The sequence below is a fragment of the Vulpes lagopus genome, chromosome 7 (assembly GCF_018345385.1).
Source record: "Vulpes lagopus strain Blue_001 chromosome 7, ASM1834538v1, whole genome shotgun sequence".
Lineage (NCBI taxonomy): Eukaryota > Metazoa > Chordata > Mammalia > Carnivora > Canidae > Vulpes > Vulpes lagopus.
Window position 1 is genome coordinate 63,976,726 of NC_054830.1, and position 27,749 is coordinate 64,004,474.

At 55.1% G+C, this 27,749-nt stretch overlaps 1 protein-coding gene across 7 annotated transcripts; it reads right to left on the reverse strand.

Moving 5' to 3' along the window:
* On the reverse strand, positions 1–26,956 carry TMEM268 (transmembrane protein 268). 7 transcript variants are annotated; one of them, XM_041762925.1, is made up of 10 exons: positions 26,889–26,940; positions 26,416–26,561; positions 22,239–22,416; positions 17,855–17,982; positions 15,246–15,353; positions 13,587–13,736; positions 9,819–9,929; positions 7,648–7,728; positions 5,820–6,005; positions 1–2,241 (listed from the first exon to the last, which is right to left on the reverse strand). In XM_041762925.1, exons 3-10 carry the CDS (start codon positions 22,345–22,347, stop codon positions 2,062–2,064), a joined length of 1,053 nt encoding a protein of 350 aa, XP_041618859.1. In that variant the 5' UTR covers positions 22,348–22,416; positions 26,416–26,561; positions 26,889–26,940; the 3' UTR covers positions 1–2,061. The 7 variants fall into 7 exon arrangements, with proteins under 7 accessions (XP_041618859.1, XP_041618858.1, XP_041618857.1 ...); XM_041762924.1 differs by lacking the exon at positions 26,416–26,561 and having other exon boundaries at positions 26,889–26,956; XM_041762923.1 differs by lacking the exon at positions 26,889–26,940 and having other exon boundaries at positions 26,416–26,743.
* Positions 26,957–27,749: the final 793 nt, after the last annotated feature.

Sequence of the window (27,749 nt, forward strand, 5' to 3'; positions counted from 1 at the left end):
TTTTGTCATTTAACATACACATGTTTATTCTGTTTGAGACTTACCAGGGTTTTATGGCTGGGTGACAAATACGGGCTTCTACAGGTCCCACTCACAGCGCGCATCTCCTCTGTGGCAGGTGAGAAGACAGCGACTGCCTCCAGGAACTACTCTTAACTAAGCACAGCTGCCCGCAGAGAAATGGCTAAAGAAAAAGGTCTAAAATGGCCATTTCCAAGGGTGGGTCTACGCACATGATTTCTCTTCTCTGGCCCAGAGAAAGCAAATGAACAGACTGGTCTCTCACGAGCAAGTCACCCGCATGATTACCTGTCATGTTCACCAGATCTGTTTGTTTTAGAAAGGAGTCAACTGGAGCTCGGACAGGGTAAGTGACGTAGCCACGCTCATGCTTCTAGGAAGCCGAGTATCTGGGATGAGAATCCAGGTCTCCCGCTCGCAAGGCCCCTGTTCTATCCAAAGGCCCATCAGGGCTGGGACATCCCGGTCATGTGAGGCTAGAGGACCCTTCTACATATAGATAAAAACATAACAGACAGGCCAAGGGCTAGCCTGGAGCGGAAAAAGCCAGAACTTTGGCTATGGAAGGGCAATTAAGAATCATCCATCCTGGCCACTCTATACCCATATATATAAAGATGAGTTAACTGAGAACTGGTCCAAGTTGCACAGCTAGAAATGTCAGGCGGGACCAGAGCCCAGGTCTGTGCTAACCTCATCATTCAACGGAGAACACAGCACAATCTGCAAAAGTTACTACGGAGATGACAAAGCACTCAACCCACTAGATTTTTTTTTCCCCCTAGCAGGTCCAGGCCCATGCACAAAAATTATAAGGTGCGATCTTTGTCCTTGAGGAGCTTTAGTCTAGCTCGAAAAACACACATGTGCCCAGAAAAACACAATTAGTAACATAAAAACCTCCACAGATGTAGCAGCTACGTTAAGAATTTAAAGGAGGCAGAGAAGCAGGGCATGGTCTATGTCGAAAGGCTTCCTGAAGGAAGGGGACATAAAGCTGGGCTTTGAAGCGTGCACAGGAGTTTGATAGATGCAACGGAACGAGTATGTTAGTCCAGGGAAGTGTTTCAACGTATCGAGAAGTTTTGTGGGAGATGAAGCCAAAATTACAGAATGGGGGCTGGGTCCTGGAGATGGGGGAGACTTTATATGCTCGGCCAGGGCTTTAGGATTTGGGCCTTTGGAATAATTGGGCTTCAAACTAGCTCAGGAGCAGAAGACCTGGAAGCCCCCAAGCTCTTCGAGGAACACCACGAGTGACAGATGATGCTCCACTCCGGGACGGTAGTAGTGTCAGAACACAGGACCGTGGCTCCAGGCCTGAAGTGTAAAACCACAACCACAACCACAAGCATGCATGCCTCTGCACAAAATACAGCCTCAAATCTGCCAGAACCGGTCTTTTCCAAACAGTCCCACCCATTATCAGCTACGTGCTGCTGGTCTCGTTCTCCTGTCCCCTGGAAGCCTGTGAGCTAGCAAGCAACACGGGGCCATAGTTTTTCATATAATATAGGGCAGGAGAAACTTAAAAGTGAAGAATGTTCTGAAAATTTGCTTCTGTCCTCCATATTAGGAATTCTAGAGGCCCAAGACAAGGTACAAAGAACAGAGTCCTCTCCAAGGCTCAGTTTCCCCATCCAACACGAAGTAGCTGAGGACGGGAGCAGCATCTGAGACCGAGCTTTGGACACGTGGTTGGGTCCTCTTCACATTTCCTGGGTTCCGCACACAATGGAAGGCATGGGAGGGTGGCCTTCCATCGGTGCTCCCGGTTCTAAGCAGCACAGAGAGTAGTTTGGAGCGGGACCAGCCTGGCAACCAGCAGCTTCTGGGGTCAGGGGTCAGCATGGGATGTCCACAGGCATTTCTGTGCAGAGTCCTAGAGTGAGCACGATACCCCCGCTGACGTGACCGACGCTCTTCAGAGAACTCCCAGATGCCTCTCTCCTCACCTGGGGCTCGCCTTCAGCCACCTGGGGCTCCCAGTCTTCCCGATGTCTCACCTTCAGGCTTGCAAGATGCTGGGTCCTCCCTAGGTCACCTGGCCAGGAATGGGCAGCACCCGGTACCCAGGATATGGGCTTCTATGAGCTGACAAGGGCAGGGAATCCTTGCAGAGTCTGTGTGTCGTATCCCCACGGCCTGGGGGAGCTGCGAGGTCACCAGGAGCCGGATGTAATAGCCACCAAATACCGCCAGGAGCTGCTGGGCCATTTCCTGGAAGAGGCAGGGGAGCGGAGTGAGGGCCACAGAGAAGCATCTAATGCACGAGGGGAAAGCCAAGTGGTCCTCACACCCCTGGACCAGCAGTGATGCTCACTGGGAAGAACCCTGCCAGGTCCTCCCCTGGGGCTCTTGGGAGACGCCTGGACTGACCCCCAGCTCTGCCACTCATCCCATGGGCAGCCTCAGCTTCCCCACCTCCAAGGTGGGAGACCTAACCGCTCGTGGGCAACAAGAATAACCACAAAAAAGCTATGGGGCCTCAAAGCTAGAGAAGTTACCACTGATCTATACCAACCGATCACACACATACGTGCACTATTTCCAGAGTCAAATGACCACAAGGCTATAAAGTGCATGAGGTCAACATAATACACTTGAATAAAAATCATTAGTAAACAGGGGTCGTCGGGCAGCCTGGGTGGCTCAGCGGTTTAGCACTACCTTCAGCCCAGGGCATGATCCTACGGTCCCAGGATCAAGTCCCATGTAGGGCTCCCTGCGTGGAGCCTGCTGCTCCCTCTGCCTGTGTCTCTGCCTCTCTCTCTCTCTCTCTCTCTCTGTCTTTCATGCATAAGTAAATGAAGTCTTAAAAAAGGGGGGGGATGGGCTGAGGGATCATCCCCATGCTGGCACCTGCTGGATTTCTTTAGACAACTACTCCTACCATATTAAGAGTTTGCTTCTAAAAAAGCAGATTTAGCACAAAAAAGACAAATACTGTATATACGAGTCTCCTTATCTGAAGCAGATAGAGAAGTAAATTCACAGAGACTGAAAGTAGAACGTGATTTCCAGGGGCTGGGGAAGAGGACAAGAGGAAGTTCCTGCTTCGTGAGTATGGAGTTTCAGTTTGGGAAGATGAGAAGGTTCTGGAGATGTCTGCTGCTGATGGTCGCACAACAAGGCGAGCGTACTGAAGGCCCCTGAGTCATACCTTTGGAAATGGTTACAGTGGCAAATTTTCTATTATATGTATTTTAGTGTAGTGAAAAAAATTTTAAACAGTAAAAAGAATTTAAAAAAAAAGAATTTAAAAAATTAGATTTAATGCACGCTCTTATCAACACATTTGTCCATTCGTTAGACTGGCGGTTGGGATTCCAGAGATGCTTCAGCCCCGTGGCGTGGCACTGACCGTTTTTCACAATTCCTTGTGTCCAGTGTGAATGTAATAAAAATAAGGTGTGGGTTATATCAGGCTGTTCACGTCAGGGGGGTTACGGATTAAGACCAGGCTTGCAGGGACGCCTGGGTGGCTCAGTGGTTGAGCACCTGCCTTCGGCTCAGGGCATGACCCCGAGGTCCTGGGATCGAGTCCTGCATCAGGGTCCCCGCAGGGAGCCTGCTTCTCCCTCTGCCTGTGTCTCTGCCTCTCTCTGTGTGTCTCTCATGAATAAATAAATTATTAAAAATAAAAAATAAAAAAAAAACAGGCTTCCAAATCGAAGGGGCTGACTGGGAATTTCCACCTGGCACCCTATGGCAGACCCTGACAAGTTACTTCACCCTGCCCTTTTCTTCAACAGTAAAACAGAGAAAAATCACAGCACCTAATCAACAGAGAGCCTCCCCACCTTGTGCTCAGTGTCACTAATATCATTATTATTATCATTACTCTAGGAAGCACAAACCACCTCGCTCTGTAGGACTGGCGCCTCCGCTGAGTCATCCTTCGTGCTAGAAACACACTGAAAACCTCAGGTAGTCTTCTATTCCCTAACTCACATTGGCCTCCCGGCCAATCTACTCTAAAATCAAGAGCGTGGGCAGCCCGGGTGGCTCAGCGGTTTGGCACCTGCCTTCAGCCCAGGGCGTGACCCTGGAAACCCGGGATCCGGTCCCACATCGGGCTCCCTGCATGGAGCCTGCTTCTCCCTCTGCCTGTGTCTCTGCCTCTCTCTCTCTCTCTCTCTCTGTGTCTCTCTCATAAATAAAGAAAATCTTTAAAAAATAAAACATAATAAATAATAAATAAGTAAGTAAATAAATAAATAAAATCAAGAGCATAAGAAGCAAAGAGCCAAGGCGAGCAAAGTGTACTTAGAACCCGCAGGGCTGCCTTTTGCCCGTGGCTTTGCCACATTCTCCCTTTGCTCTGTGACCTTGGGCAGGTCAGCTGACTTCTTATTTCACCCAACCCAATGAAGAAGGAAAAACCGTCCCTACCCAGGAGGGTATGCCGACGGACTTTATGCAAAAGAAATCGGTTACAAGGTAAGAGGGGATTATAACTATTTCTCTGTCTTTCACAGGTGCTGGTTTCCTCTTGAAATATGACGGTGTGTGGCCCATGCTGAGACTCCGGCACTGATTGCATTTTCCCCAGCGAAGTTATAAAGGGCAGCGGCTTTAAAAACATGCGCACGCACACTTGATATTCATGACAGGATATTATATCGCCATCGGTTTGAATGAATTTGAAAAAAATGATTTAAAAAACCCATCAGATTTAACAGGCTATGTCACATAAACCCGGGCATGCCACAATAAAGTACACGATCTTATCAATCTTTTCTGCTCTTTAAAAAAAAAAAAAAAAAGTTAGCGGGGGCGCCCGGGTGGCTCAGTCAGTTAAGCATCTGCCTTTGGCTCGGGTCATGACCCTGGGGTCCTGGGATCGAGCCCTGTGCTGGGCCTCCTGCTCAGCTGGGAGTCTGTTTCTCCCTCTCCCTCGGCTCCTCCCAGCTCCCCGTGCTCTCTCTCTCTCACTCTTTCTCTCTCTGCCTCTCAAATAAACAAATAAAATCTTTAAAATAAATAAAAATTAAAACGCTCGGTGGGATTCAAGTGAAGAGATTACTATATTTATCATTCTCTCTTTTGATGAGTCCCATTTGCCTGCCGGACCCCCTTCCTCCCCACCAAGGCAAAAGGGAAAGTCTGGGCTGGTTTGGGCCTTTAATCCTCAAATCTGTTGGCTGAAAAGAAAATGCAGGTGCTCCCCTGCATCACAGAACGCCTGAGGTCACGCCTTGGTCTGTGTCTCCCAGTCAGTCTGTCCTCATGGAGGACACAGACTGAAGAAATAAAACACCATGCTATCGGGTATCTGGTCTACCAGCACTTGGTCCTACCCAACGGAGAGCAGGGGCTCTCTGTGACGGGGCTCTGGGGCTGGCTGGGGACACTGGAATCCAACAGAAATGCACACGACACTTATCTATCCGACTGCAATTTAAGTAGATGGATGGACAGAGGACAGACTGAGAAAGAGATTTTTAGAATGACGCAAATGTTCACCAACACATTCACGGGTAGGCAGGCTATGACCCATCAACATGCAACTAGATATCCCATGGAAGGACCAAGAAGAATATCCAAAATATTTTTTTAAATGGGGAGGGGAAAAACCCAGGAAGTAGAAAATGATTCCTATAAACTGCTTTTTAAAGTGCTGCAAGGGAAAAAAAATAAATATGTAATGAAAACTAGCAGGCTAGAAGCTGTGTATGGCCTCTACCAATCAGTGAAGTCACATTCCCTGGGATTTACAACCTGAGGCCCCGTCCGGACTCCACAAACACCCCAGGGAGAGAAGGGGGCCCCCGACCAGCCCAGCTGCCCCTTACCCCCGGCTCAGCCTCGGGGATAAGCTGGCGAAGCTCAGTCTGCATGAATGGCCTCTCCTCGGGCTGAGGGCCGCCGGGAAGGAGGGGAGCATCCTCCAACAGGTCCTCGGGCCCCTCGGCTGTCTCGGGGCTCACCCCGGTTTCCATGACAACACACAGCTGGCTCAATCTGCTTCTCAGCAAGGACTGCAAAAGAAAGAGAGAGGGGACGTGGATGGTGTCCCTTCAGGTTGGGGGGGATGTCGGAGGCCGAGCCACTTCCTGGACTGGGATGCCAGCCTCAGGAGAGTCGGGAAGAGCCACATTCGAGGGGTCAGGTCATTGCCTACAAGGTCCCCCACAGCCTCTGATAGCTTCTAAAGCACCTTCCTTCCATGTTCTCATTTGCCCTTCGGGGCAGCCCAGGTCACAGGTATCTTTTATCTACATGGTGCAGATGAGCACGTACAGCTCAGAGGCCTTGCCCAAAGCCACATGGGAATGAATGGGCTGGGACAGGGACAAACTGCGATCTTGACTTGACCCACTCTACAGCACTCGCAGGGCCCAGGGGAAGGCTGATCCCAGGGAAGGAGCCCAGGGCTCCGAGACAGGAGGCTGCGCTGCAAACCCAGCATCACCTGCGGGCCCCGTGGCCACAATTCGGGTGGCATGGGGACTCCTCAGAGGCTGTTTCCCTGTGTGGGGGATGGAGTAAGAGCAGGCTGATCATAAATGGCAGGAAGGCCTTCTGGACAAGAGAGTCGTCTAAATACCTGGTACGTTCCTCTGCCAGAATCTTTTTTTTTTTTTTTTTTACTGGAAACAAGTGAGAAATGAGAGTCCTAAAGAATTGTTCATTTTTTAATACTGAGTCTTTGAGATCTCTCCATGATAAATGTATTATTAATTTTTTTTTAATTTTTTTTAATTTTTTTTATTTATGATAGTCACAGAGAGAGAGAGAGAGAGAGAGAGAGAGAGAGGCAGAGACACAGGCGGAGGGAGAAGCAGGCTCCATGCACCGGGAGCCCGATGTGGGATTCGATCCCGGGTCTCCAGGATCGCGCCCTGGGCCAAAGGCAGGCGCCAAACCGCTGCGCCACCCAGGGATCCCCAGAATCTTTACTAGTATTATTACCATTAATCGTCAATATAATGGTCGTGTTATCCATAAATACGTGAGCACTCTCAGAAATGTGGAAAATGCAGTTAGTTGAAAAGGAGCCTAACTGAAATCTAGTGAAGAAGTAATAATTTCCTAGGCAAAAACCACCGCTGATTCCACATAGATCTTCTTCCTTCCAAGTAACTTTTCCTTAGCTATTTTTCCAACATTGAGAAAATGCCATCTGGGGACGCCTGGGGGACTCAGTGGTTGAGCGTCAGCCTTCGGCCCAGGGCGTGACCCCAGGGTCTGCAGATGGAGTCTCCCAGGAGGCTCCCTGCATGGAGCCTTCTTCTCCCTCTGCCTGTGTCTCTGCCTCTCTCTGTGTGTCTCTCACAAATAAATAAATAAAATCTCAAAAAAAAAAAAAAAACTACGATATTGCTTATTTTTTCATGTAACTAATGACCTATCTTTAACAATTAAAAGTATAATTGTTGGGCAGCCCGGGTGGCTCAGCGGTTTAGTGCCGCCTTCAGCCCAGGGTGCGATCCTGGAGACCCGGGATCGAGTCCCACATCGGGCTCCCTGTGGGAAGCCTGCTCCTCCCCCTGCCTGTGTCTCTGCCTCTCTCTGTGTCTCTCATGAATAAATAAAATCTTTAAAAAAGAAAATGCAGCCTGTACAATTTGGCCCCTGGTTTATTTTTGTTTGCTTGCTTTTTCGCTGACGGTCTCTTACCTCTTGGCTAGTCTTCATCTCTTGAATGTGGTCAGACAAAAACTGCACGCAGTCGTCCAGGTCGAAGTAGACAAACCAGAGCTGGGGAGAGAAGCCACGCCGGCTGAGGCCCCAAGCCAGCCCGACCTCGAACCCTCCGTCCCTGACACCATCTTCCACCTCCGGCCTCGTCCCCGGAGGTCCGCCCTTCTGAGGACGAGCTAATTTTCGCTGATCTCTGGTGGGACGATGCATTCAGCCCCCTCCCAGAGTCCTCGTACGCAGCAACGCCTCCTGCGGTACAAAGTGGCTTTGTGCGCCCACCTGGAAAACGTCAAACCCCGTTCAGAAGAGGGTTCGCTTCCTACAAGGCACTGAGCATCCCAGGGAGATGCCACACCATCCTGGACACCACGTACCCATCCCGGGCTGCCACCTTCATCCTCGGGGGCTGGGGTGCCCTGCTGCCTGGGACCCCTACATGCAGATGGGTGAAACCCCTTCAGTTGCTCACCGCCGCCGCTCGAGGCCAGGCAGGCGCAAATACAACTTGGGTGCTGTGGGCAGGGGTGGGGGGACGGGGTAAAAAGTCACCTCACTGTTACCTCCCCTTCCTCCTCAATCTTGACGGTCCCCAGAAGGTCAGGGCCAACACGGCCAGGCCAAAATGCCCCATGTTCACCCGTTACCTCCGGCCAGGTCCACACAGGCCACACACATCACAACGGAAGTTCTGTACGTATGACACTGGTGGCCGTCGCCTCGCGCCCCCAGCCACCGACCGCATCCTCTGGGCCCAGATCTCCGTCCTCCCGGCGACTGACCCAGGAGGCCCAAGGTCGCATCCCTTCTGCCAACTAGTCTCTCCCGGCGTCTCAGCCCCAAGGGAAGCTTTTTATAACGAATTTCTTTTTTGGCTTTTTATTATGAAATTTCCCAAACATCTACTAAGTGGAGCAAATGAGGTCACTGGCTTCGAGCTGCCCCTCATCTTGGGGCGACGGTTCTCAGTTCGTGGCTCCTCTTGTTTCACCGTCACTCACCCAGACACCTCCACCCTTCCCCTTCCCCACCCCAGATGTTATAGAAAATCCAAGATACTGTAACTGCTCACCCTAGGATACTATTTGGAAACTGAAGTTGCTTTTTTAGTTATTTATTTTATTTTATTTTATTTTATTTATTTTTTTTTTTTTTTTTTTTTTTTTTTTTAGTTATTTATTTTAAAAGATACTCCCCATTATTTCAAAGGATGTGCCTATTCCTTAGTCACCCGTGCATTCAGCGAACACTTGCGGAGTCACCCTTACATGCCAATCCATAAAAAGGATTTGAGAACAAATGAGGCTAAAAGGATGATGTCACACTTGAACTGCCAGAAATCTTGTGATGTCACGGAGTTCAACACACACACACACACACACACACACACACACACACACACACAGTCTCAGGCAAGATCCCCTTGTGCCCTACACCATCTCGGGTGTGCTGGAGCCCATAACCCAGGGATCCAGGTAGGTCTGTGCCCTGGGGCGGCCCCAGGACCTAGAATAGGGCAGGCCTGGCACATACGAGGCTCCCCATAAATATCTATAGGATGAACTTGTGCACAAGGAGCTTCTTCCCAGGTCCCGCCCACACGCCCACCCCTGGGCTCCAACCAGGAGAGGGGCCCGGTGAGAACGCAGATGTGGCTCTGAGATCCAGCAGTCCCACCAGGCCAGAATAGGAGACCTGGGCCCCAGCTGTGTCCCAGATCCACTGTGTGACCTCACACTTGTCACTGAAGATCTCCCCAGTGCGCTTGGAACAAAGAAAACAACGGAGCCAGGTGGACGAGGCCTCAGGATCTGACTGCCTCCCCGGCCACCTGGCCGGGGCTCCTCACTGCCCATCGAAGGCTCCGGCACAGAGGAGGCCCCTTCTGTTTGCTGAACAAATGCTGACTAAGGAGCGTGGCTTAGACGGTCTCCACGCTTCCTTCCAGCCCCGCCCTGGGCAGGTCCTAGGCTGCGGGTTGGCACCCCAAGGAAGCAGCACTGGGGCAGAGAAAGGGAAGGGCTGCCCTCACCGGCCTCATTAGCAGACCCCAAGACACCATGCAGACTGGGGGATCCTGGGGCCACCTGTCCCCATCAACCCAGTCCTCACACGGGCCCCCAAGCGGAGGGCGCCCCCAGACACAGTACCTGAATCACGCTCTGGCAGCCTTCCACCGTGTCCGTCACCCCCAGCAGCACCCGGTGTCTCAGGAGGGCTCCGTTGGCAGCCGCCAGCCTAAGGTCCGTGTTGGTGTTGGCCTGCAAGACAAACGCCGGCCCCGTGGCAGACGCCCAGGCTACCAGGGAACTCGGGGGCCCTGACAACATCCACGCACTGTCCCACCGCTGGACGCCACAGGGCGATCCTGGCCTTCGAGACATGTCCATCACCTCCCCTAGAAAAATGGGACTGCAGGGTTTGGAGACAATAAATTCAATAGTGTCAGAAAGCCCTGGGTTGAGGCCCAGCCCTGCTACCTCCCAGCTGCGTGGCCCTGGACAAGTTATGCTCCTTTCCCGAGTCCTGCTTTCTTCAGCTGCAGCATAAAGATCAAGAGCATCCCTGCCACCCGGGAGCGTGGTGGGCTTGAGCTTGACTGTGTGTGTGAAGCACTTCACCCAGCGCCTGGGACGCAGCCCGGTGTGCTGACAGAGGCATCTGCAGGAGGGGCGGGGGGGATGGGTTCGAGCACGTAGGGTGTAAATACAGCACCTACTTCCCAAAGCACTGAGTGCAGCGCCAGGCCCACGGAGGGGGACTCTGGGAATCCATCTGCCTCTTTTCCTACCCAAACCAATCAGACACCATGGACCCGGTTGGCGAAGTAGATGCTAACTATGCAGGCTGGGGTGGGCAGGAGAGAGGAAGGGCGGGAGGAAGGGTGTCAGGACCCAAAGGGCTGGTTTGGGGAAGAGACCCCATCAGGATTTAGAGATGCAACTAGATGACAACCCATTCAAGGACCATCACGGTCCCCGGGAGGGCAGGACTCCTGCAGGGAGGCTTTAGGACTGTGAGAAGACCCCATGGTTGTCACAGGGATGGGACGGGCACTGGTGGCACTTAGGACGAGGCCCCGGGATGTCTTCTGCTGAAGGCCGCGTCCCATGAGAGACAGTCCCACCCTCGGAAGGGCAGTCTCCCCACCTCTCCAGGCTCCCCACTGGGTGTGAACGCAGGTGAAAAGTCTACCTACGGTTCTGAGCAGCCAACCCTGGCTCTGTTTGACATGGAAACCTGAAGTGGTTTATTTGTTTTGTTTTGTTTTGTTTTTAATGGGTGTAAAATATACTGAATTTTCCAGGGATGCCACGACCAAGAGAACAGGGGGTGATTCCATTTTGTTTTGCCCGGAGCCTCGGGAAGGGCTGTGCACCCTTTCTGAAACCTGCGCCACCAGGAGTTCAAACCCTGGCTCTGCCTCCCACCACCTGGGAGCCTTGGGCAAATGCCCCCCCACCTCTCCGTCTCCGTCCCCTCGCCTCCAGAAGTGGAGCAAAACCCCTCCTCGTAAGGACGAAAGGAGTCGACGCCCATAGAGCACTAGAAGAAAGAACCTGCAGTGCCCGTCAGCTCATGGCATCAGCTCAGAGATGATACGGAGCTGACAACACCGCTTTCCCCTGCGCCTCGTTGGCCACAGATAGTGTTAGGGACTTCCCTCAGGCTTCAGCAACGTGCTTTTCCTCTGTCTGCGACACGAGGCCGGGTCTCGTGTGCCTTCTCCAACCTTCCAACCCTGAGAAAGGGGAAAACAAGGCAGTGCCCGCAAAGTGCTCAGGCTCCCAAGGATGCTGTGAGACGGCAGGACAGGAAGAGGGACAATGTGGTCAGGAAGGGGGGCTGAGAGGTCCCGAGGGATGAGGCGCCTGTGTGGCCACAGACGGGCTGTCCTGAGCTTTGGCTGCCCCACCGGCAAACTGCACCAATAATCCCAACAGGTAACGCTTACTTACTGCGCGTCTCCGTTACACCAGGTACTGTTCTAAGTACTCTGCACGGATCACGTCATCCAATTCCCCCAATAATCTTATGAAGGAGCTACACCTTCTTTTTTTTTTAATGTAAGTTCTAGGCCCAGTGGGGCTTGAACTCACGACCATGAGATCACAAGTCACGAGCCAGCCAGGCGCCCCAAGGGGTTAACTAGTAACCCACCGCCGGCGGCAGAGCTAGCCAACCCCAGAGTTCTTCCTCCTTGTCTGGTTGGCGGCCACGGACAGCAGGTGCCGAACGCAGAGCACACAGTAGGTGCTCGTGAAACGCTTAGGATCGGGCAGCCCGGGCGGCTCAGTGGTTTAGCGATGCCTTCGGCCCAGGGCGTGATCCTGGGGTCCTGGGATCAAGTCCCACGTCGGGCTCCCTGCATACAGCCTGCTTCTCTCTCTGCCCCTCTCTCTCTCTCTCTCTCTCTCTCTCTGTGTGTCTCTCATGAATAAATAAATAAAATCTTTTAAAAAAAAAATAAATGCTTAGGAACAAGGAAACTCAGGGTCCCTGAATGAGCAAACACTGACGACAGCAGGACCACTGCACACCTGGGGCCCCCGGCAGCACCTATGAGTAAAGACACAGGGTCTTATTCACCTGTGTGGCACGAACACCAGCTGAACAGGCAGCGGGGGAAGAGGGCAGATGGCCCCCACGGACATTCTCTCAACTGCATTAACGACATCTGCATCCTTGAAGCACCTGAGGGGGCCCAGGGATGTCCCTTGCTCCTGCTAAGGCCGGACACTCTGCTTTTTCCCCTCCCCAAGAGAAGTGGCTTCAAGGCTGCAGGAGCAGCCAGTTTATTATTATTATTATTTTTTATATGCCAAGCACAAGAGCCACGGAAGCTTCAACAGAGCCCAAGGGCAGCCTTATTTCGTCAGCCTCGCCTCAAAGCCCAACAAAGATCTTTTCAGGATGATTAAGCCATAAAGTTCCTATTTGTCCCTGTGAGCACAGGAACTAAATAGAATTCATACCCCAAAGCCTGACCACATTTCCCAGCATCCCTCTCCTCCTGCGTCGGGCAAGAACAGACTCTGTTCCAACTCTGTGCGGGGGGCTGGGGGAGCCTCGGCAGCGGCTGGGGAGGCAGCGGCGGTGTGGAAGGCAGAGGTGCGGCCTCAAGGCGCCTAAGTCCTGCTCCCCGGGACCAGTGACGACACCACATTCCATGGCAAAGGAGAATTAAGGTTGGAGGTAGAATGGACGCTGCTAATTAGCTGACCCTTAAAAGAAAGGGAGATGGTCCCAGATAACCCCAGCAGCTCAATGTCATCACAAGAGGCCTTAAAAGCCAAGAAGGAGCCAGAAGACTCAAAGATGTGGGGAGAACTAGCCCCGCCATGTCTGGCTCTGAAGATGGACAACGTGGCATCAGCCCAGGGGTGCAGGTGGCTCCCAGGAGCTGGAAGAGGCAGGACATACGTTCTCCCCTGGAGGTTCCAGAGAGGACGCAGCCCAGAAGTATGGAGCTCTAAGCTAAGCCACCACCCCGCTGCGTCAGGTTGAGCCACTACGTGTACGGTCTTCCACACGCAGACCACCGGTGCCCTAGGCTGTTGGCTGAGAACACGGCTGGGGATCCAAGCGCCCTGGTCTTGAATTCCAGCTCAGCCATTTCTTAGTGTGAAAGGGCTCAGTAAACCCCAAGTGCCCTCCTCCCCGCCCCGTCCCAGACTCTCTCCAAGCACAGCTCGCTTCCAGAAAAACAACCCACAGGGATTAGGCAAGAAAAACAGAGAGGAATCACCACACACGTGATTTCATTTCTTTTAGTCGCTGGGCACATGGGCCTGCGTGAATTTTCATGGTTGGAGTAATTCTCGGAGGCAGAGAAAAGAGAAAGATGGGACCTGGGATTCTCCAGCCGGCATGCCCTTCCCGGAGGGAGCACGGCCGGGGTCTCCGGATCATCTCACCTTCCTCTGGTGTCTCTCGAAGATGAGCACGAGGGTCAGGGTCAGGCTCATGGCGGCCAGGGTCACGAGCAGCACACCCACCCAGTGGTTCCCCAGGGCAAACATCTGGCTGGTGGAGTAGATGTTGGCCCACACCACCACGTAGAAAACCTGCAAGAGGCCAGAGACAAGCACGATCAGGAATTCCAGAGCTCGAACGAAGCAGCTCCATTCAAAGGGAGACAGCCTTTGGGTGCATCCGGTGCCCTCCTCAGAAACGCAGCTCACAGGGCCAGGAAGGGACAGACCAGGGTCTGTGCGGAGCCCTTGCTCCTCGTCCATAAGCAACAGTAGAGGAAACAGGTCAGGATAGTTACTCCGAATCCTTGCTTACCCTGATTTTAAATAAAACAGAAAAGGGCAGGGGGCCTGGGAGTGAGATAAATTTGATTCAGAAACCCACACTGAGGGGCACCTGCGTGGCTCAGCGGTTGACCATCTGCCTTCGGCCCAGGGCGTGATCCTGGGATCGAGTCCCACATCAGGCTCCCTGCATGGAGCCTGCTTCTCCCTCTGCCTGTGTCTCTGCCTCTCTCTGTGTGTCTCTCGTGAAAAAATAAATAAAATCTTTAAAAAACAAAAAAGAAAGAAAGAAAGAAACCCACACTGATCCTTCAACAGCCATGTGTGGCGTTGGACAAGTTATTTTTTTTTTTTTTAAGATTTTATTTATTTATTCATGATAGAGAGAGAGAGAGAGAGGCAGAGACACAGGCAGAGAGAGAAGCAGGCTCCATGCACCGGGAGCCTGACGTGGGATTCGATCCCAGGTCTCCAGGATCGCGCCCTGGGCCAAAGGCAGGCGCCAAACCGCTGTGCCACCCAGGGATCCGCGTTGGACAAGTTATTAGCAATGCTCTGAGCCTCCATCTCCTCTTCCATAAAATGGGGACACTTACCTGCTTCGCAGGTTGTTATAAGGGTTAATCAGACAACAGGTGTAACAGCCTAGCACGTGTTAGAGGATTAACAATGCCGGTGGCCACCCGTTTTCTGTCCCCGGCAGCAGACGTGGGAGTCAAAAGTTCTGTGGGGCCACGTATACGTGCAGAGACGGAGCAGATGGGAGTAGCTGAGAGCACAGATGCTGAAACCAGACTGCCTGGGCTCAGATATTGGCTCTGCTGCATGTACCTAGGTGCGTACGTGTGTGCGCACACGTACACACATAGAGGTGGATGTGGATGCTCACATGTATGTGCCTTCATGGGTTCACATACACACACGTATGTTTACACACTCTCATGTATATGTGATCAGAGCGGAAATGGACCTACCCGTGGAACAGATCGGGGACCCAAGTCCCAGAGAGAAGACAAGTCTTTCCCCAAGCCAGACACTGAGTCCAAAGTCTCAATGGTGGGTCCGCAGATTCCGAGCCCCAAGCTCTATCCTTAGTAAGCTCCCCCTCTCGCCCCGGACATAGGGATCTGGTGGCGACTCTCTCCCCGCAGCCGCCCTACACCAAGTCCAGGTCCACATGGCCTGCTCCACCCCAGGCAGCTGGACCACAGGCCACAAGCCCCTCGGCCACACCAGCGGGCCCCAGAACACAAGGCCAGATGGGCAGCAGCACGCGGGGCCGCAGCAGGGTGGGCGTGCAGCCCCCTGCCTCCTTACCACGGCAAAGGCCAGCCGCATAGGCCTGGAGTTGTAGATGATGTATCTTCTCACTTGGGGCTCCAACAGGGCACTTTCGGCCAAGCTCCTGTACTGGTCGGCAGGGACCTGCTTGGCCATGCGAGGGAGAGACACCAATCAGCCACGGAGAACCACTCCCACCTCCTTCCTGCACGTAATCATGTCATTTCCAGTTCTTGTGATGATCATGTGGATCCAGACTGCCCTGGAAGGCAGGATGAGGAGCTCGGAGCACTCCAAGAGGCGATCACCGGACACAGCCCTAGGCACCCGGAAGGCTGGGCGCCCCTGAGGAGGTGGGACAACTCGAGATCCAGGAGGACAGCCCCGGGGGAAGCCTGCGGCCCAAGGCTCAGGACCTCACAGCGGGCACATGGCAGCCTAACAGTTAAGGTACAGGCCTTGGGGTCAGTAGCCTGGGTCCTAACCCTGGCCTTTCTGTTCATGTCCCATGTGACCTGGGGCAAGGACCCCCACTTCTCTGAGCCTCAGGTTCCCCCTCTGTCAAACGAGGGTAAGAATACCTACCATGTAGGGGCGACTTGCATGTTAAATAACGTGCCACATGTGCGGTCCTAATGTATATACTATAAAGTAAGTGTATGCATAACACGTACGCACACACGGGCACCTCGGGGGGACCTCTGTTCCTCTACTCCAGCGGCTACGTGTTACTCTAGCAGACGTGTGCATCTCAGTGTATGTGCACACAGGCCCGGTGCACGCTCCGTAGTGAACACCTGATACACGGGAGCTGTTGCCAATACTGCGTTATCAAGGACTGTAAATGCAGCCCAAGGTACTGAAAGCTCCCATCTTCCTGCTCCTCTCCCCAACCCCCCAGAAGAAAATGGCTTAGCAGATAAAGGCTCTGCAAGAGCAGGCTGCTTAAGAAAACAGAATTTGACCATTAAAGACAATATTTAGGAACATGATAAAAGAATATGTGAACTGTTCCCCGGTTAAAACCCCACCCGAAGACTATTTAAGAAGAATGTTCTGGGCACCAGGGTGGCTCCATCAGTTAAGCGTCTGCCTATGGCTCGGGTTATGGTCTCAGGGTCCTGGGATCGAGCTCTGGGTCAGGCTCCCTGCTCTGGGGGGAGTCTGCTTCTCCCTCTCCCTCCGCCCCTCCCACCGCCATGTGCGCGCTCGCTCTCTCTCTGTCTCACTCTGCACTCTCTCTCTCTCGAATAAATAAAATCTTTAAAGAAAAGAAAATAAAAGAGAAAAAAGCAAAGTGTTCCTTTGCACAAAGGCTGACAGGGAACATGGGACGAGAAGCCAGCCGCTGTGCTGGTGTGGGGTTAGAAGCGTCAATTCGGAAAGTTTCCCTTTAAGCGATAAAATGTTCATTTAGACAGTCATTCAATTCAGTTTGAGGGAAGTAAACCTTAAAATCTTCAGGGTAAAATTAGTGGTGTGTCTTTCCCCTCTACAATCAGTCCTCCCCTCGGGGAGCCTGGGTGGCTCAGTAGGTTAAGCGTCCTGACCCCTGGTTCCAGCTCAGGTCATGATCTCGGGGCTCCAAGCTCAGCACGGAGTCTGCTTGAAATTCTCTCTCTCTCTCTCTCTCCCTCTCCCTCCACCCCTCCCGCTCATGCTCTCTCTCTCTAATAAATAAATAAATCTTTTTAAAAAATAAATAAATGAGTCCTCCCTAGACAGCGCAGGGGAAAGGCCTGGTGATGCTGAGGGCTTAGGGAAGCGAGAACACCAGAGCTGTGGGTACCTTGTCACGACACCAATACCTCACAACTTACAGAACGTCTACTACGTGCCAGAGACAGTACAACGATTCCTCAAGCATTATTTCACGTCCTCTTCACAAGAAAACCCTGGGTAGTAGATCTCAATATTGCCCTCATTGTATAGAGGATGGGACTGCCACTCAGAGAGGTGAAGTCATCTGCTCAACGTCACACAGGCGGTGAGCCGCAGAGCTGGATCTGCACCCAGACCCCTGGGTCTGAGAAGCCTCTGCCTCAACTCAGCATGCTCGAGGGCACTGCATTACCAGCTAATGAATTCATGCACCTTCCCTCTTTGAATATGCAGTTCCGTCTCCTCAAATGCCCTTCGTCCTGTCTACCCAGCAAACTCCTATTTTTCCTTCAAGACGCCAGGTCAAGTATCCGCCCCTCCGTGATGCTTTCCAAACCACTGCTCCCCAAGGAGAGTTCATCGCTTTCTCCTGTGAAGGCCTTCAGTGCCCTGTACGTCCTTCTACCTCGACGTTTAGAGCCTGCTGTCCTAAGTTAGCCCAGCGTGAGCCCATCTCCCGCCCTGGGCTCTAAGAGCTGTGGGAACACAGGCGCTGGGTCCTGGTCACCTCTACAGTACCCAGCACCCGGCTCGGTGCCTGGCAAATGACAGGCACCCCAAAACACGTATCTGTTAAGTGAAGTAACTGGGAGGAGAGGACACTTCTAATACATCTTCCGTGTGTGCCCTACCACACGGAGCACAGAGTCAGTGTTGAACGAATATTTTGTGAAAAACCGGAAGAATGGATAGATGGATGGGCGGACAGGTGGGTGGATGGAAGGAAGGAAAGATGGCAGGGTCTCAATAAAATCAGCACTCACCTGAATGCCCCAGGTCTGCAGTTGCTCTTCTGCGGCGCCCAGATCAAAGGAGATGGGGGCACAGGTATTGTCGATCCGGAGAACCGTGAGGACCTGGCCATTGCGGAGCTCTGAAAGCAGACCAGAAGCTTCACCTGGCTGGGTGAGAACTACTGTGGACGAGCCCAGAGCCTGATGACATCACCTCCTCTGGGCTCTGAGGTCCTTCTCATGGCAAGGAGGTGGCATAGTGGCGGTCCCTGAGTCCCTACGCGAGAAGGACTGAACTTCACAAGAAACCCCCACGGAGGCAGAATGGGGACCAGAGCGTGGAGGCTACCTGGACACCGTGCAAGACCATATAAGGAAGAACATGCCAAGAATGAGAGCTGTCCACACAACGAACTGCAGGTACAGCGGTCCCCATCACAAAAGATACTTAAACGGAGCCTGAACAACTAACGACATGGGGAAGGTGACGCATCAGACATTTGTAGGATCACCGCAAAGGAAGCTCACCCCAATACTACACTCCCAGTGGCCTCAGCGTGACTGCGGTGGGCAGAACAATGAGCCCCCAGAGATGTCCCGCCGTGCTCCCCAGAGCCTGTGAATCTGTTACCTTACGCTGCAAAGGAGACTTAAGGTTACAGATGGAGTTAAAGTCACTAATCAGCTGGCCTGAAATTGGGAGAGCCTCCTGGACTGTCTGGGTGGGACCGATGTAATCACCAGGGTCCCTAAAAATGGAAGAAGGCAGCGGCGAAGCATCGGGAGTGATGTGATGGGGGTGGGGAGCACAGAGACGGGAGCGGGAGCGCAGCTGCCTTTGGAGGTGGAGGGAGCTTCAGGGCCCAAGGAGCGTGTGTGGCCTCTAGAAGCCGGAAAAGGAAACGGATTATCCCCCCTGAGGTACTTACGCCAGGGCTGCAGCTCAGTGAAGCCAGCGTCAGACCCCCCCCCCCCCACCTCCTGAGCTGTGTAAGAGGATGGATTTGTGTTTCTCCAGCCGCGGTGTGGGTGACAACTTACCACGGCGACCACAGGAAATTAATACACTGCCTTACTGGTCACCCCGTCCCCAGGGTATCTGCAACTCACTCAACATTTCAAAAGCACCAAGTGAATTAAGTCTGACCTCAAAAAACACACCACATCAACCCAGCCGGGTCACAACAGCACCCAAACCCTCCGCGCCACCCCCACGGTCGGGTCAAGAGCCAAGGGCCTGGGGGCGGGCAGGGGAGGGGAGCAGCGGGTGCTCGGGCCACGCAAGGCTGGGGACTGGACATGCTGGCGCCCCTTCTGTGGGCAGGGCCAGAAGATGGAGCAGCAGGGAAGGCAGCAAACCGTAAACACGTTATGTGCTGGCCAGAAGCGGTCACCTCGGGTGCCGGCTCTGGGCAGTGCCTGAGTCCTTAACCCAAAATGACTCAGTCCTACCTGCTTGGGAATTCCCGGCCCACCCATCCTGCCCCTCACACAGCCCCTCGCTGGGCCCTGCCAACTGGGCCAACAAGACATCTCTGGATCCCACACACCTCTTGGCGCGCACACCCCAAGCCCAGGCCAGGTGACCTCCACTCGCCCTCGCGTCCTTGGGGCAGCCTCCTCACTGGTTTCTCCACACCTACTGCTCCTGCCTACAATGCACCCTCCACACAATAGCCAGCACACCTACCGGAAGAGACCCAAGATCCTCTAGGGTAAAACTTTCAATAGATTTCGGTGCTCTCCTGACCAAAACCAACCCCCTCACTGCACTCTCCCAGCCCTCAGAAGCACCAGCCTCCTGCTAAACTCACCTCAGGCCACTCAGCTCTGTGTCTCACCACACCAGCTGCCTTTGTTCCTAGAACACGCAGCATCTCTCCCACCCCAGGGCCTTTGCACATGCTGCTCCCATTCCCTAGAGCACGTCCCCCGGGGTTCACACACTTAAATCCGACTCATCATGAGTAGCCCAACTCATTAACCACCTTCTCAGGGAGTCTTCCCTGACACTATACCCTTAACAGATCAAACCCCCAATAAGCCTACTCAGAACTGCTCTTCTCATCCAAGATAAGTACGTATATTTGCAATTATTTTGCTTACGTGTGTATTTAACTAGTTGATCAGAGTCTACCTCGCCCATTAGACTACATGCTCCCCCAGTTCCACTCACCACTGAATCCCCTGAGCGGGGTTCAGTACCGGGTATACCACAGACACTAAATAAAGGTTTGATGTATAGATGAACTGACAGGATAGAACTCTGGTCCTCAGTCCCAACAGGGTTCTTTTTTTGTTCCCTGGGGTATCACCTATGAGCTCAAGGGTGACACAGTATTTGATCCCCCTGCTAAAAAGAATTTTATTTGCTTTCCTCCTTTTTTTTTTTTTTTTAAGTCTTTGCAAGAGGTGAGGGGTGTGGAGGCCAGGTGGCGGGGCAGGGAAAGCACAAGCTAGATTGGGTTTGGACTCAAAGCACAGCCCGGCCTCTCGCTCGCAGAGTAGCCCTGCAGAAGTGACCCAAATCCCTGGCCTGCTTCCTCCCTCAGAGGGGGAATCGTATCCACCGCAGAGGATTTTACTGAGAGGTAAGAGGATGAACATAAATGCCTGGGACAACGTAACAGGCCACGACGGTTGCCAGCGTAAAAGCTTGTCAGGACTCAAAAGTTGCCAACAGAGCAACCCACGCACACCATTTACTTGTGTTCTTACCCTCCCACACCTGCGCCAGAAAGGATTTAAGGTGACTTCATAAAAAGAAAACACGCAAAGATAAAATTACAAAATTATATTTGAAAACAAGCAAATGAGAGAAATTGGACAGAAAGAAAGCAAAGGCAGAAATAAGATAGAATCGGATAAAAACAAGAAGAGCTCCCAGGCATGGAGCCCTTGCTGGGCACCAGGCACAGGGCTGGGGCTTCTCGGTCCTAATCTCCTTTGATCCTCCGAGAGCCCCTCAGACAGGGACACCACCGTCGTGGAAAAGGGAACAGGGCCTCTGCACCGCGGACAGACCTGCCCAAAGTTACCAGGGGAAATGAAAGTAAGAAAGAGAAGAAGCAGGGCCAAGGCAGTGCCCAAAACGCAGGCGGGCACGCCAGCCAGGGCCACAGGCTAGCCCTGCATTTGGTGGCACAGAGGAGAAAACCCACAGGGACCGGGGGCCGGGCCTGCAGGACACCAGCTGCTCCCCTGGCCTGGCTCTCTGCACACCCGGGAGACTGCGGGCCCCGGCCACGCAAAGATTTTCCGAGGTGTCTTTGTTTGCCTTTCAAACCAAGTTCCTGGATTCTTGGCAATCATCTCTCTCATCTGTTCCTTAAACTGGGAACAGCAAGTCCCCACTTAGAAACACTTTTTTTTTACACCTAGATAAGAAAAAGAACTTGGAAAGCTACCAAAGAAGTGGGCAGGCACACACGTGTGAGCGTGTGTATGCATGTGTGCGTGCGCGCGCGTGTGTGTATAGCAAGGAGAAGTTTCCTACAAAGGAGCAAGAACTGGCTTGCCAAAAACCAGTGGGGCAAAGTCTTCAAAGTTCTAAAGGAAAATTATTTCATCCCGTCTTCTTCTACTGGGGAATGTGTGCGCGTGTGCATGTGTGTGCACGTGTGTGCATGTGTGTGGGTGTGTAAACTGCCTCCCCAGTAACAGTCGTAGAAAAGGAAACCTTTGTTCTTCAGTGGTCGGGTTTCAAATGGTCTAGGTAGGCAGCCGCAATTCAAGATGCCCACCCCCAGCCACCCATTCTCTCCGTTCGCTTACTGAGCGTCTGCTGGGGGCCGGGCGTGCAGATGTGTGTGGGTGCGGGGACAGCAGGACAGCACCGTGCCCCTGCCCTCGGGGAGCTTACATTCTAGTGGGGAAGCTGGCACTCGACTCATCGCACAGGCCATTATTTCGGAGCAGGCTAAGGGAAGTGCGGTGGAGAGAAGCAGGAACCCATCAGGGAGGCCTGACTTAGGATTCCCCACAGAAGGGGAATTTGAGCCGAGCTCTGAAGCACGACTAGAAATTAATCAGAGGAAAGGAGGAAAGGAAAGAGCCCAGCAGGCAGGAGAAACAGCAGATGCAAAGGCCCTGAGGCAGCACCGCGTGCCGGGGGCAGAGGACACGGGCAGCGGGGGCCAGAAGGCAGGCCTCGCGGGCTGCTGCCTGACAGATCTTCACCCTAAGCCCCGTGGGAAACACGGAGGCAGAAAGTGACAGAGTCTGTTCTGCATTTTTAAAAGCTCTAAATGCCATATAAGTAGAAGGGGCAAGAAGAAGAGAGCAGCTAGGAAGATAGGGCAGGAGGTCCAAGCGCAAGGGGACAGAGAGAATGGGTACAAATGACAGCACCCCCCCCCCATGTGTTAGTGAGTCCAGCTCGCATCCTGGGGGGGGGGGGGTGTCACAGCCTTACCTTGGCCCCAGCCCGGAGGACTCCCTCCAGGCAAGGCACTCCAGCCAGGGGGGGCGGTGGGCAATGGGCTGGCAGCGGCGCCGGGGCCCGTCCGTGCTTCGCAGGCCATCGCCGGGCGTCTACTTCCCCTTCCTGGAGCCCTGGTTCATCCTGGAGCAGCCGGCTGGGCTTCACTTGCCTTCGGAGAACAGTGCGAGAAGCGACCTCAGGCCCGGGCAGGCCGGCTCCTTGGCCCTCTCCAAGGCCAAAGTCACCCCAGGGCCACGGAGCGCCGCCGAGAGCCTCAACACGGACTCTGCTCTCTCCAGTCAGGCTGAGGGACACTCTCGGGAGTGAAGAGCAAGAAATAAGACCCTGCTCCGGGGGAGACCTTGTCCCTGGGCTGGGGTCTCCTCTGCTCGGACACGCGGGCACTCACCGGGAGCCCATGAGCTGCCCAGGCATCTGGGGCTTCCGTTCCACTCCCGAGAGCAGCCCAGGCAGCCAGGCCCAGGACCAGTACCCTCATCACGGGGAGGCTTGTTTATGCAAAGCTCCCCAGAAGACGTGACAAAGTACAAGTGAAAAAAATCAGGATGGTGGGAAATACAGATCTCACACACACACACACACACACACACATTCATAATAATAATGATAATGATAACAACCACGAAAAACAAAAATACCCAGATTTTCAGGCAATCAGAGTCCCTGGCAGAAGCAGTGGAAGTCTCTGCTGAAGAGCATGGGCTCCGGGTTCGGGACTAATCAGGCTCCACAACACTTCTGCAATCTACTAGTTACGTAAGCTTGGGCAAGTGGGTTAGCCTCACAGACACCTGCCTCCCTCTCCTCAACGGTATCTTCCCCACAGGGCTGCTACACAGACTCAGCGGGATGATAAATACACAAGGATGGGTGAGGGCATCTAGGACCAAGGGGGCATCCCAGGAATACTAGCGTTGACCGTTGCTGCTTGGAAGTTTGGCACCGTTGCATTGCCTGAGCCAAGAAATTTGGTTTTGAGCTTCCAGGTGGCCAAAGCAAAACTAGAAATGCTGTCAGAGGAACAGTTTCTGTTACCTACAAAGAGACAGGACACAGGAGGGTGAGGAAAGCAATGCATCTTCCTGGCATCTAGCTCCAAAAGATCTCAGAAATGCTTGCAAAGCCTGGGGAGCTGCTCAGAGACAGCACGGTGACCATGAACATGGCCTTAGGACACCTGTGTCAGGAAAGCAGAAATGTCCTTCGTGGAGATTTTCTCGATGCCAACGCGGAGTCTCCGGTGCCACACACTCTGGCTGGAGCCTGCACGCTTACTCGTTCTGTTATGTGTCCACTCGGGGCCCTAAGAATCACCCATCACCGAGGAAAACCACGCCTAAGTCCCTGGGATGACACGCCGGCCTTGCCAACCATCTCGGTGAAAAGTCCACTAGAACTGGGTTTTGCGGCCATGGTACCTGACGCTGGTGAAAACAAGTGTCCAGTCGGCACACGTCTACTTGATTACAAGCTGCTGCGGTCCCCTGAAGAGGGGAGCCTGACTCCCAGACCCTCCCCACCCCCCATTTCACTCAGTCTTTTAGAAAGGACCAGCTCTACAAGTGCATAATGAAAACATGGGGTCCCTTGTTCAAAAATGACTCAGGGATTTCGAGCAGAGCGTTAAGCCAGGTGTGGGGGGCATGGCTTTCTAAGTGGGGAGCCTGTGTGACCCCGCCGACTGCAGGCACCTGAAGCCAGCTGTGACATTAACCTCCAGAAGATCACTTGGGAGCCCCCTCCACCAACCAGGAATATACAAAAATGAGCCTTTCAACTAACAGGTATCACACACCTGCCCTGTACCTGGCTCTGAGGCCAGAAAGCAACAAAATGTCAGGAAAAAGCAAGGACTTGAACACCCAAGAGCCTGGATCTGAATCCCAGCTCAGCCACTCATGCGCTCCGGGGCAAGGTACTCAACCCCCTGAGCCTTGCTGTCCTCATCTGTAAAATGGCTTCAGGGAATCCTACCTGGCATAGCTGCACAGGGATAACGGAAGGAGACACAGGCATGACAGCCAGTGGGTTGGCTGGAAGCTGTAGGGCCAAGAGGGGAACTCAGGCCACCTGGCTCCAGAGTCCAAGCCCATAATCCCTCGGTTCTGAGCCCCAGGACCCATGTCTGGCTGTCTCTGAGCCTGTTATTTAACACATCTTTAAAAAAAAAAAAAAAAAAAAAACAGTTGAGAGAGGCTACATCTCCCAGGTGTGACAGGCAGCAAAGTCCTGCTGGCCTCAGAGAGGCCATCTCCCCCTCCCCTCCCCCAAGCCCTGCCCACAGCAGGCATCCCTAAATACTGCAGAGCATTACCAGTCAATGGCACCACCCCTTACTTCCTTCCTCTTATCTTGCACCCCCACCCCAAGAGTTAGCATAAAAGCAACAACAGCAGCCCAAGGAAGGTTGCCCTGCCCTTGGCAATCTCTGAAGCCCTTCCCTGCCTCCTCTCGTCACCTCCTGGGCCCATGAGGCAAATATAATCCTCAGGCCCATTTCCAAGGCAAGAAAGCATCTGTTTTCCCAGACACCCCAGAGATGTCGTAGCTAGCAGCCTACAGCCCAGAGAAGCTGTACTGGAGTCTCAGAAAGGCCTGGGGGACCCAGGAACGCACCCACCCTCCTCCAGGCAGGAGGGACCACCCACAAGCCAGAGCTGCCCAGGTACCCTTCCCCCGTGGAAACTTTCCATTAGTTGCAAAATCTCACAAGTAGGCACTGTCTTGGAGAAGAAGTCCCAGCGCCGCAGTCGGCCCAGTTAGCCTCCTGCAAAGTCTCCATCAGAGTTCATCCACTCGTCTGAAGTAACAAGTGGTGGCTAAGAAGCACCTGTACAGTCCTGCTGTTTCCCACCCGTGTCACCTGGAGCAAGTCACTCAACTCTCTCTCTCCCTCGAGTTTCTTTACATTAAAGGCGGATAATATGGTAACTGAGGCTAAAAAAAAAAAAAAATCCAGGCACATCAATCACTCAGAGAGCACCTGGCAAATAGGAATCACCCAAGGAATACAGCTGTCACTAGTTTTCCTCCACAAACGTTCCTGAGGAACCGTCAAGTGTCAGGCCCTGTGCTTTCTCAGCTCCGACAGCAAAAATAAAATCTCAAGCCCTTGGTCAGCCCTCCGTGCTGGGGATCCCATCTGGTGGGAAAGATGAACTCAGAGAAAGAGGACTGAGAGAGATGACCACACAAGGTGGTCGGAGGGGACGGGAGGGGATGGGAGGAGGGCTTTGCAAAGGTGGAGACGGGCGGGCGAGAGAAGGATCTCGGAGCAGAGCAGCAGAGGCCGGGATGGGTCCACGGAGCGCCCTCTGCACTCACCCTGCAGCCCCTGGACCAACCCGCAGGCTGCAGAGTGTGGAAGTCGTGGGTGTTGGCAACGCCGGCCCAGGGCAGGGTGGACCCGTCACCCTCCAGTGTGTCCTGGCCCACCGCTCGTCACCCTCCAGTGTGTCCTGGCTCACTGCTTGTCACCCTCCAGTGTGTCCTGGCCCACCGCTCGTCACCCTCCAGTGTGTCCTGGCTCACTGCTTGTCACCCTCCAGTGTGTCCTGGCCCACCGCTTGTCACCCTCCAGTGTGTCCTGGCCCACCGCTCGTCACCCTCCAGTGTGTCCTGGCCCACCGCTCCGCTCAGCCCTGCAGCAGCCCCAGGAGGACTGGGGGGCCGGGGCCAGACCCCAGGGGGGAGGCAGAGCCAGCAAGTGAGCACAGCCCGAGGCTCAGTGGCTCCTGCGCTTCCTTTGCTGATCCTGCATTTCAACCAGACCTTCCAGTCGTCCTTCTTTTTTTAATAAGCTGGTGAGCCCCTGCAAGCAAGAGTGGCATCCCTAAGCCCCGCTCAGCAGAGGTCTCCGTTTCTGGGGACAGAATGCCGGGTCTCCCCGGGAACCAGGTGCCTCCTTGGGGTGGACGCGGGAGGCAGAGAGAGGAGGGGAGAGGGAGAGAGGGAGGGAGGGAGAGAGGGAGAGAGGGAGGGAGAGGGAGAGGGAGAGGGAGAGGGAGAGGGAGGGAGAGAGGGAGAGGGAGAGAGAGAGGGAGGGAGAGAGGGAGAGGGAGAGGGAGAGAGAGAGGGAGGGAGAGAGGGAGAGGGAGAGGGAGAGGGAGAGGGAGAAGGAGGGAGAGAGGGAGAGGGAGAGACTTACTTTTCGCAAATCGGGTTTTGTTTTTGTTAGACTGGAAAGCCCCAGCAAAAGGCCGCAAGGGGGCCTGTCACGGAGGCTGCAGGGTGGAAAGGCCTAAAAAGACGGCGGGCCCTAGCTCTCCATTTTGCAGATGAGGAGAGTAAGGCCTAGAAATGAAAGTGAACCACCCAAGGTCAGAGAGCCTGCCCGGGTCGGAGGCCGAGCGCGGCCCGGAGGGAGGTCGCGGCGCGGCGGTCTCTGCCCTCGAGGCCGGCCCGGGTCTCCCTCCGCCGGGGGCCCCGCCCCGCCCCGCGCCGCCCCGCCCCGCCAGCCGCCCCCACGCCCCCCACGCGCGGGAACGCGGCCCCGGGCGCTCGGAGGGACGCGCCCCGACCCCAGCCCGGGAGCGCCCCGCCCCCCCCGCCCCCGCCGCACGCGCACCCGCACGCGCACCCCGAGCCCGCGCCCGCGCCCCCGCCCCCGCGCACACTCACCGCCGCCGCCCCCGGGGACGCGGGAGGTCGGGGCCGCCGCAGCCCCTCCGCGCCGCAGCCTCCGCCGGGATCCCCGCCCGCGGCCCCGCCCCGCCCCCGCCCCCGGCCGGGCCGCCCCGCGCCGTCACCCGCCGGGAGGGAGGGGCCGCCGCCGCCGCCGCCGCCGGGCTCCGGGCCCGAGGGGAGGCTGCGCCCTTGCATCAGCCGCGCTCCCTCCGGCCGCCGAGCACGTGCCCGCCCGCGGGGACCCGGCCCTGGCGCACCCCCGCCCGGGCCCGGCTGCGGGCAGCTCCCGGGAGGCGGGACGCGGGGCCTGCACACGCCGGCGGCCGCCCCAGCCCCCCCCAGACCGCCCCAGCCCCCCCCAGGCCGCCCCAGCGCCCCTCCCCCAGCCCCCCCAGGCCGCCCCAGCGCCCCTCCCCCAGCCCCCCCCCAGGCCGCCCCAGCCCCCCCCAGGCCGCCCCAGCACCCCCCAGGCCGCCCCAGCACCCCCCAGCCCCCCCCAGGCCGCCCCCAGCCCCCCCCAGGCCCCCCCAGCGCCCCCCCCCAGCCCCCCCAGCCGCCCCTGCGGCGCCCCAGGCCGCGGGGCCGCACACGCCGGCGGCCGCCCCAGCCCCCCCCAGACCGCCCCACCGCCCCCCCCAGGCCGCCCCAGCGCCCCCCCCAGGCCCCCCAGCCGCCCCACGCCCCCCCCCAGCCGCCCAGCCCCCCAGGCCGCCCCAGCACCCCCCCGCCCCAGCCCCCCCAGCCGCCCCAGGCCCCCGCCCCAGCCCCCCCCAGGCCGCCCCAGCCCCCCCCAGGCCGCCCCAGCACCCCTCCCCCAGCCCCCCCCAGGCCGCCCAGCACCCTCCGCCCCCAGCC

Bases quoted from the DNA above. Each gene is read 5' to 3' on its own strand.
- TMEM268 (XM_041762924.1), bottom strand. From the start codon at position 22,347: ATGGCCTGCGAAGCACGGACGGGCCCCGGCGCCGCTGCCAGCCCATTG. The intron at 7,729-9,818 runs GTACTGTGTCTG...TTCTCTCCCCAG, and splicing joins GCTGCCAGAGCGTGATTCAG to CTCTGGTTTGTCTACTTCGA. The intron at 6,006-7,647 runs GTAAGAGACCGT...TTTCTTTTGCAG, and splicing joins AGATGAAGACTAGCCAAGAG to TCCTTGCTGAGAAGCAGATT.